A 10,115-nucleotide genomic window follows, 5' to 3' on the forward strand; every position below is an offset into this window, starting at 1 on the left:
TATTTTGATGTGGCCAAAGATCTCCTAACAACACTACTTTCAGACTTTATTTTTCTGTCTAATGTCGTAAACAGATGTCTAATGTCCTTCCCTGCCTCATACTCAAGACTATGAAGTTCACATATTAGTAAAATTCCATCAGTGTTTCTGGAGTTCATGAATGAATGGATTTTTTAAATTTTTTGACAGAATCTCCTCTCTCTGTCACCCAGACTGGAGTGCAGTGGCATAATTCTGGCTCACTGCAACCATTGCCTCCTGGGTTCAAGCAATTCTCCTGCCTCAGCCTCCCGAGTAGCTGGGTTTCAGGCACCTGCTATCATGCCCGGATAATTTTTGTAATTTTGTATTTTTGTAGAGACGAGGTTTCACCTTTTTGATCTGGCTGCTCTTGAACGCCTGACATCAGGTGATCTACTCACCTTGCCCTTCCAAAGTGCTGGGATTACAGGTATGAGCCACATCGACCGGCCTTGAATGAATGTATTCTTGACTTCTACCCTATCCCTAACACTGTCAATTTCTTGCTTCACGAACTGAATATAGATAAGTGATATGAAAGGATATCTGATTCAATCCATTAATCTGGGGAGAGCCAAAAACCCAATCAGGATTAACTGGGTGGAGCTTCAGAAATGCAATGAGATATCTCTTTTTGATTGGAAGCTAGCAGCGGATACGTGGAGGGGCGTGGGTGGGAGTTGTGATTACAAAGGTCAATAAAATCTTCTAAAGACCCACAGGAGAGACCCAAAGTCTTCAAGCCTGGAGTTCCTGCTTGGTTCTTCCTGAGGTCTGAGCACCTTCTAAACTACATCCATATCTGGTAAGTCACTAATTTCTGTAAGGACACTCCCATCTGACTTACAGTCAACCGGTCTGGGATGTTGACACTGCAGCCTACGATGGCACAGAGCTATATCATGTCTTTTCTTTTTTTTTTATATGTGAACAATTTGAAGCTTTGAATTTTTCCTCTAAATGCAGTTCTGTCTTTATTTCAAAAAAGTTGATTGTGCTTTGTTTGATGTCATTTCAAAATACTTGAAGGGAGCAGTGACTCAGGCCTTTAACCCCAACACTTTGGGAGGCCAAAGTGGGAGGATCATTTCAGCCCAGGGGTTTGAGACCAACCTGGGCAACATGACAAAAACCCTCCTCTACACAATGTTTTTTTTTTTGAGGACGAGGATGGAGTCTCGCTGTGTTGCCCAGACTGGAGTGCAGTGGCATGGTCTCAACTCACTGCAACCTTTACCTCCCAGGTTCGAGCAATTCTCATGCCTCAATCTCCTTCCTCAGAAGCTGGTATCACAGCCATCTGCCACCATGACTGCCAAATTTTTGTATTTTTAGTAGAGGTGGGGTTTCACCATGCTGACCAGGTTGGACTCGAACACCTGACCTCAAGTGATCCACCTGCCTTGGCCTCCCAAAATGCTTGGATTACAGCTGTGAGCCACTGGTGCTCGAACTCTACTTTTTTTTTTTTTAATTAGCCGAGCATGGTGGCATGCATCTGTAGTCCCAGCTATTTGGGTGGCTGGTGTGGGAGAATCACTTGAGCCCAGAAGATTGAGGCTGTAGTGAGCCACGCTCACACCACTGCTGTACTCCAGCCTGGGCAAAAGAGAGAGACCCTGTCCAAAAAAAAAAAAAAAAAATCTTAACCAAAAAGGATCTTTGACCTTAATTTTAAACCAATCACATTCTCACTGTAATTCTTCCACCTGAATGGAGACATGGGTGTTGGTGTGCATGCCTGTATTACCAGCTACATGGAAGGCTGAAGCATGAGAATTGCTTGAATTTCAGAGGCAGATGTTACAGTGAGCTGAGATGGTGCCGCTGCCCTCCACCCTTGGGGAAAAAAGTGAGACTCAGCTTCCCCCACACCAAAAAATATTAGATTATACCACCCAGGTGATCATTGGATACATGAAGATTTCTATTGTGTTTTCTTGGGGACTGTCAACTCTGTCTTTGAAAACTGTTTTAACTCTGAAATATTTGGATAAATTTGATGTGGCCATGGATCCCTCAACAAAGATACTTTCAAGTTTTTTCTTTCTGTGTAATATCAGGAAGAGATTCAACCCTTACCTATCTCACACTCAGGACTTTGGAGGACACATATTATTAAAATTCTATGTTTGTGGAGTGAATCAGTGAATGACTCCTGGACTTTCACCCTATCCCTAATTCTTTCACTTTGATGGATGAATATCTAATTCAATCACTAAATCTGGAAGAAAGCCAAAAATCCAATCAGGTTTAACTGGGTAGAGTTTAAGAACTCTAATAAAATGTAGTTCTCACTCTCTCTCTTTCTTTTTTTCTTTTTTTTGGAATCTATCCTATTTCCCAGGCTGGACTGCAGTGGTGTATTGTCAGCTCACTGCAATCTCTGCTTCCTGGGTTCAAGCAATCCTCCTGCCTCAGCCTCCCTAGTAGCTTGGACTATAGGCACAGACCACCAAACCTGGCTAATTTTTGTAATTTTAGTAGAGGTAGGGTTTTACCATGTTGGCCAGGCTGGTCTCAATCTCCTGACCTCAGATAATCCACCTGCCTCTGCCTCCCAAACTGCTGGTATTACAGGTGTGAGCCACCTCACCCGGCCTTGAATGAATGTATTCCTGACTTCTACCCTATCCCTAACACTGTCATTTTCTTGCTTCACTAACTGAATATAGATATGTGATACGAATGGATATCTGATTCAATCCATTAATCTGGGGAGAGCCAAAAACCCAATCAAGATTAACTGGATGGAGCTTCAGAAATGCAATCAGATATCACTTTTTGATTGGAAGCTAGCAGCGGATACATGGAGGGGCGTGGGTGGGAGTTGTGACTAGAAAGGTCAGTAAAATCTTCTAAAGACCCACAGGAGAGATCCAAAGTCTTCAAGCCTGTAGTTCCTGCTTGGTTCTTCCTGAGGTCTGAGCACCTTCTAAACTACATCCATATTTGGTAAGTCACTAATTTCTGTAAGGACACTCCCATCTGACTTACAGTCAGTCGGTCTGGGATGTTGACACTGTAGCCTACGATGGCACAGAGCTGTATCCTGTTTTGTTTTGTTTTTTTTTCTCATATGAGCAATTTGAAGCTTTGAATTTTTTCCTCTAAATGCAGTTCTGTCTTTATTTCAAAAAAGTTGATTGTGCTTTGGTTGATGTCATTTCAAAATACTTGAAGGGAGCAGTGACTCATGCCTTTAACCCCAACACTTTGGGAAGACAAACTGGGAGGATCATTTCAGCCCAGGGGTTTGAGACCAACCTGTGCACCATGAAAAAAACCCTCCTCTACACAATGTTTTTTTTTTGAGGGCAGGGATGGAGTCTCACTGTGTTACCCAGACTGGAGTGCAGTGGCACGATCTCAACTCACTGTAACCTTTACCTCCCAGGTTCAAACAATTCTCATGCTTCAGTCTCCATTCTCAGAAGCTGGTATCACAGACATCTGCCACCATGCCTGGCTAATTTTTGTATTTTTAGTAGAGATGGGGTTTCACCATGCTGGCCAGGTTGGACTCGAACACCTGACCTCAAGTGATCCACCTGCCTTGGCCCCCCAAAGTGCTGGGATTTCAGCTGTGAGCCACTGGTGCATGGCCTCTTTTTTTTTTTTTATTTAGCAGGGCATGGTGACATGCATATGTAGTCCCAGTTATTTGGGTGGCTGGTGTGGGAGAATCACTTGAACCCAGAAGATTGAGGCTGCAGTGAGCCATGCTCATACCACTGCTGTACTCCTGCCTGGGCAAAAGAGAGAGAGCCTATCCAAAAAACAAAAACAAAATCTTAACCAAAAAGGATCTTTGAGCTTAATTTTAAACCAATCACATCCTCTTCCACCCAAACGGAGACATGGGTGTGGGGGTGCATGCATGTAATCCCAGCTACATGGAAGACTGAAGCATGAGAATTGCTTGAATCTTGGAGGCCGAGATAACCACAAGCCGAGATGGCACCACTGCACTCCAGCCTGGGCGACGAAGTGAGACTCAGCTCCCTCAACACCAAAAAAAATTATGAAAGCCAGGTGGTCATTGGATATATGAAGATTTCTATTGTGTTTTCTTAGGGACTGTCATCTCTGTCTTTGTAAAACTCTTTTAACTCTGAAATATTTTGATAAATTTGATGAGGCCAAGGATCCCTCAACAAAGATACTTTCAAGTTTTCTTTCTTTCTGTCTAATATCAGGAAGAGATTCAACCCTTCCCTATCTCACATTCAGGACTGTGAAGGACACATATCAGTAAAACTCCATGTTTGTGGAGGGAATCAGTGAATGAGTCCTGGACTTTCACCCTATCCATAAATTTTTCATTTTGATGGATAAATATCTAATTCGATCAGTTAATCTGGAAGAAAGCCAAAAATCCAATCAGGATTACCTGGGTAGAGATTAAGAAGTCTAATCAAATGTAGCTCTCTCTCTCTCTCTCTCTTTTGAATCTAGCCTACCTCCCAGCTGGAATGCAGTCGTATCATGTCAGCTCACTGCAACATCTGCCTCCTGGGTTCAAGCGATCCTGCTGCCTCAGCCTCCCTAGTAGCCTGGACTACAGGTGCAGACCACTGCACCTGGCTAATTTTTGCTGTCTTAGTAGAGGCAGGGTTTTACCATGTTGGCCAGGCTGGTCTTGAACTCCTGATCTCAGATGATCCACCTGCCTTGGCCTCACAAAATGCTCAGATTACAGGTGTGAGCCGCTGCACCCAGCCAAAGTGGTTCATTTTGAATATGCGTAAGAGGTGTGCATTGGAAACATCTGTCTTGCGAACTGTCACATAGCTTTCAAAGCTTCTCACTGAAATTTTCAATAATGAGGCTGAGGTGGAGGCTCACACCTATAATCCCAGTACTCTGGGAGGCCAAGGGGGGTGTATTGCTTGAGACTAGGAGTTCAAGACCAGCTTGGACAACATAGTGAAATCCACTGTATTTACAAAATGTAAAAAAATAAAAGATTAGCTGGGTGTGGTGATGCATTACTGTGGTCCCAGCTACTTGGGAGGCTGAGGAGGAAGAATCCTTTGAGCCTGGGAGGTCAAGGCTGAACTGAGCAAAGATCCCACCACTGCACTCCAGGCTGGGTGACAGAGCAAGACCCTGTCAGAGACAGAGACAGAGAGAGAGAGAGAAAGAGAGAGAGAGAGAATGAGAGAAGGGAGGGAGGGAGAGACAAGAAAGAAAGAAGGGAGAGAGGGGGAAAGAAAGAAAGAAGGGAGGGAGAGAGGGAAAGAAAGAATGAAGAAAGAGAGAGAAAGAGAAAAAAGCTTAAATAATGAAAAGAAAACAATTAGAATCTATTCTAGGGATGCCCCATGAATGTTCTCAACAAACTTGCTTGTAGAAACTGAAAATATAGGCATGTAGGCTTGTGACGCTCCCATTCCCATTGTTTTAGAACCCTGAGTACTTAGTAATTTCCCCAAAGGTGGGAGGGGTTAGCTTTCAGGTTCCTCCACACTCATTAGTCACTGGATGGAGCACTGGATAGAAAGGAAGTGCTAGTGGTGGCCCTGCCTCCTCACTGCTGGGGAGACGCTCGTGCTGATGCAGCAGAGGCAGAATGCTGGCTTAGTGGCCAATGAGTACAGACTAGAATTGCAGTAAACTGAGGGCTCTTTCACCATTGCCAGAGCAGTGACTTTGGCTCTGGGAGAACATGAGATTGCATGGGCTTGGCCTGAGAGTGATGCCTTTTCTCTGGGTTTGTCCTCTGGAAGTTTTCCTTGCAGTTTCATGAAGATGAGCATCCGGACTCCACCCAGACTCCTGGAGCTTGCGGGGCAGAGCCTTCTGAGGGACAAAACCTTGGCCATCTCCACCCTGGAGGAGCTGCCCATGGAACTTTTCCCCCCACTGTTCATGGAGGCCTTCAACAGGAGACGCTGTGAGGCCCTGAAGCTGATGGTGCAGGCCTGGCCCTTCCGCCGCCTCCCTCTGAGGCCTCTGATGAAGATGCCTTGTCTGGAGGCCTTCAAAGCTGTGCTCGATGGGCTTGATGCACTGCTTACCCACGGGGTTCGTCCCAGGTGAAGTGGCCCAGGTGGGCTGGTCGGGAGGGCCCAGGCGTCCAACAGAAGGAGCAGCTGGGTCATGAGAAGTGAGGAGGCCCAAGGGGGGATGGTGGTGGTGAGGAAGCTGAGAGGCCTTGGCCATTCACCAGCTCCTCAGGGAAAGCACTGCCCACCATGCAAGTCCATGGAGGTAACAGGAATCTGTCCTCTAATGGCACTGAAAGGCACCATGAAAAGTGAGAACTGGGCCGGGCACGGTGGCTCACAATGTAATCCCAGCACATTGGGAGGCTGAGGTCGAGAGTTTGAGACCAGCCTGTCCAACACAGTAAACCCCAACTCTACTAAAAATACTAAAATTAGCTGGGCATGGTGGTGGGCTCCTGTAATCCCAACTACTTGCTAGGTTGAGGCGGGAGAATCATTTGAACCAGGGAAGCGGAGGTTGCAGTGACCTGACATTGCATCACTGCACTCCAGCCTGGGCAACAGAGGGAGACTTGGCCTCAAAAAAAAAAAAAAAAAAATGTAGAAGTGGGCAGGATCCAAGGGAAAAACAGGGTGGAGAAAAGTCAGAGAGAGGGACAAGAATCAGAGAGGGGAGGAGCTGCTATCCAGTATGTGGAGTTTAAGTTCAGAAATGAGTCCTTAAATTCTCAGTCTCACCTCTATTTTCCTGCAGAAGGTGGAAACTTCAAGTGCTGGATTTACAGGATGTCTGTGAGAACTTCTGGATGGTTTGGTCTGAAGCTATGGCCCATGGGTGCTTCCTCAATGCCATGAGGAACAAAAAACCAGTGCAGGACTGTCCAAGGATGAGAGGACAGCAGCCCTTGACTGTGTTCATAGAACTGTGGCTCAAGAACAGGACTCTGGATGAATACCTCACCTGCATCCTTCTGTGGGTCAAGAACAGGAAAGATGTACTACACCTGTGCTGTAAGAAGCTGAAAATTTTGGGAATGCCCTTCCGCAATATCAGAAGCATCCTGAAAATGGTGAACCTAGACTGTATCCAGGAGGTGGAAGTGAATTGCAAGCGGATACTTCCCATCCTCACACAGTTTACCCCATACCTGGGCCAGATGAGGAATCTTCAGAAGCTCGTTCTCTCCCACATGGATGTCTCTCGCTACGTTTCCCCAGAGCAGAAGAAGGAGATTGTTGCGCAGTTCACCACTCAGTTCCTCAAGCTGAACCACCTCCAAATGCTTTATATGAACTCTGTTTCTTTCCTTGAAGGCCACCTGGATCAGCTGCTCAGGTGAGGGAGGGTGCTGAGCTTTCTCTGCAGACCACAGCAGAGCCTGTTACAGTAAACACTAGTTGGCATCTACTGTGAGCCAGCCTATGAGGATGTAATAGTGAAGGGGACACTAGAATGTCCATGCATTGTCCTGTTGGTGGCCCTGTCCTGAAATGGGTATCATGCAACCATCCCAATAGAGGCAGAGGGATCAGCTAAGGGAGATGCTATAGAGAGGCTGCCTTGCTAGGAAGCTAGCTACTGGACGGTTCAGATCTAGTGAGGGTGCCTTTCTGAATTCTTCCTGAGGACGTGTGTCTAAGTTAAGATGATGAAAACTAGGCCAGGGATGGTGGCTCATGCCTGTAATCCTAGCACTTTGGGAGTCTGAGGCAAGAGGCTAGCTTGAGCCTACGAGTTTAAGACCAGTCTGGGTAACATCCCAAGACCCCTGTCAGAAATGAATAAATAAAAGTAAAAACAAACAAGTTAAATTTTTTTTTCCGAGATGGATTTTCACTTTGATCGTCCAGGCTAGAGTGCAGTTCTGCCATTTCAGCTCGCTGCAACCTCTGCCTCCCAGGTTCAAGCGATTCTCCTGCCTCAGCCTCCTGAGTACCTGGGATTACAGGCGTGGGCCACCACACCTGGCTAATTTTTATATTTGAAGTAGAGACAGGGTTTCACCATGTTGGCCAGGTTATTCTCGAACTCCTGACTTCAGGTGATCCACCCACCTTGGACTTCCAAAGTGTGGGATTATAGGTGAGAACTACCACGCCCAGCCAACAAGCTAATTTTTAAGAAGATGATGTGAAGTAGGGAAATGCAGCGGGCACTGAAGAGGGGAATGGTCAGCAAACCTGCACGTTTCAGAATATAAGCTTTGTGCCCCACAGTTTGGTGAACATGAATGATCCCATCTCTAATTCCCTGTTGTAAAATGTTGTTTTGAGCTCCAGGTAAATTAATTACCTAGGAAATGCATGATTCTGAAACAGAGGATTGGGGAGGAGGCACAAAGAATGGTGAAAGTGACAGATGTTTTGCTGATGATACAGGTGTGTCAGGGATGCCTGCACCCCACTCACCCCAGCTCATGTTGCAGGATCCTACCTGGGTTTGTCCTTTATCTCTGAATCTCCAATGAGCTCCTGTGGCCCAGAGATGTGGTTTTCTGCCTGACAGATGAGGAAAGGCAGCTTTCAGGATTCTGTGAACTTGATCCATTCCTATAAATGGTGGAGAAATGACTCAGCCTCAAATGGAATTATTTTTCTCTCTCTTTTTTTTATTGCAGAGTCTCGCTCTGTCACCCAGGCTGGAGTATAGTGGCATGATCTCTGCTCACTGCAACCTACACCTCCTGTGTTCAAGCGATTCTCCTGCCTTAGCCTCCCAAGTAGCTGGAATTGCAGGCGCCCTCCACTGCACCTGACTAATTTTTGTATTTTTGGTAGAGAGGAGGTTTTGCCATGATCGCCAGGCTGGTCTCAAACTGCTGATCTCAACTAATCCACCAGTGTCAGCCTCCCAAAGTTCTAGGATTACAGGTGTGAGTTACTGCGCCAGGCCTAAAGTGGAAATGACGTCAGTGGCAAAGCTCTTCGTCACGCATCATCCTAAGTGTTGATCATCAGGCCATCAGAATGACCCTGGGCTTGGGCAAAATGGTCTCCATCCACTACCTTGAAGCCATCCCCCTCCACCCTCCACTCACACCTATGATTCCCCAGAATTAACTTCTTGCTCTCTCTCCCCAGCTGTCTGAAGACCTCGTTAAAGATCCTCGCAATAACTAACTGTGTGCTTTTGGAATCAGACTTGAAGCATCTATCCCAGTGCCCGAGCATCAGTCAACTAAAGACCCTGGACCTGAGTGGCGTCAGACTGGCCAATTTCAGTCTTGTGCCTCTCCAAGTTCTGCTAGAAAAAGTTGCAGCCACCCTTGAGTACCTGGAATTAGATGACTGTGGTATCATAGACTCCCAAGTCAACGTCATCCTGCCTGCCCTGAGCCGCTGCTTTGAGCTCACCACCTTCAGCTTCTGTGGAAATCCCATCTCCACGGCCACCCTGGAGAACCTGCTGTGTCACACAATCAGACTCAACAACATATGCTTGGAGCTGTATCCTGCCCCACGGGAGAGTTATGATGCTGATGGTACTCTCTGCTGGAGCAGATTTGCCCAACTTAGGTCTGACCTGATGGGGAGAGTGAGGGACTTAAGGCACCCCAAGAGGATCTTGTTCTGTACTGACTACTGCCCTGACTGTGGCAACAGGTCATTTTATGACTTGGAGGCAGATCAGTGCTGCTGTTGAATGCCTGCCTATTTGGATGGATATGGCAAACATTTTCTTCTGGACACTTGGAAACTAAAACCCAGGTCTTAGGTACATCCTAAAGGGAGCACAGAACCCATCGCTTCAGACATGGGCTCTGAAAGTGGGAAAGGAAAGGTGATCAAGCAGGGGCCGGACTTGGGGGAATTGTTGCCATGGATTTGATGGGACTTTGGGGACCCGTGTCCTGTAGAGTCAGAAATGGGAATGTGAATATCTAGAGTGGAATTCAGGCTTGAGAATACATGAGGGAGTTACTCTTGCATGGATGGTTGTAAAGAAACAATCAGAAATAAAGGAAAACTGAGCGGAAACTGTCTGGTGCCCTCTATTATTAAGTAACCTGTTTTCCACTTTAAGCCTCAGGAATCTTCAGTTATTGATGGAAAAACAAAAGGCACTGAGTTGTCCAATCAATAAGATGCAGCCCAAGAAAATCAAGGCATTGAAATAAAATTTGGTTATTTTAATCAGTT

General features: G+C 46.2%; 1 protein-coding gene across 1 annotated transcript; it reads left to right on the forward strand.

Annotated features, from left to right (window-relative positions):
• Window positions 1-2,929: 2,929 nt before the first annotated feature.
• Window positions 2,930-9,618, forward strand: LOC129007682 (PRAME family member 15-like). Its single transcript, XM_054438840.1, has 4 exons — window positions 2,930-2,976; window positions 5,754-6,062; window positions 6,730-7,311; window positions 9,057-9,618. The coding sequence occupies exons 2-4, from the start codon at window positions 5,770-5,772 to the stop codon at window positions 9,616-9,618; spliced, it is 1,437 nt and encodes a 478-aa protein (XP_054294815.1). The 5' UTR covers window positions 2,930-2,976; window positions 5,754-5,769.
• The last annotated feature ends 497 nt before the right edge of the window (window positions 9,619-10,115 follow it).

Source organism: Pongo pygmaeus, chromosome 1, assembly GCF_028885625.2.
Source record: "Pongo pygmaeus isolate AG05252 chromosome 1, NHGRI_mPonPyg2-v2.0_pri, whole genome shotgun sequence".
Taxonomy (NCBI): domain Eukaryota; kingdom Metazoa; phylum Chordata; class Mammalia; order Primates; family Hominidae; genus Pongo; species Pongo pygmaeus.

Excerpts from the sequence above, each read along its gene's own strand:
- LOC129007682 (XM_054438840.1), top strand. The coding sequence starts at position 5,770 with ATGAAGATGAGCATCCGGACTCCACCCAGACTCCTGGAGCTTGCGGGG. Across the intron at positions 6,063-6,729 it reads ACCCACGGGGTTCGTCCCAG|AAGGTGGAAACTTCAAGTGC; the intron begins GTGAAGTGGCCC and ends ATTTTCCTGCAG. Across the intron at positions 7,312-9,056 it reads CACCTGGATCAGCTGCTCAG|CTGTCTGAAGACCTCGTTAA; the intron begins GTGAGGGAGGGT and ends CTCTCTCCCCAG.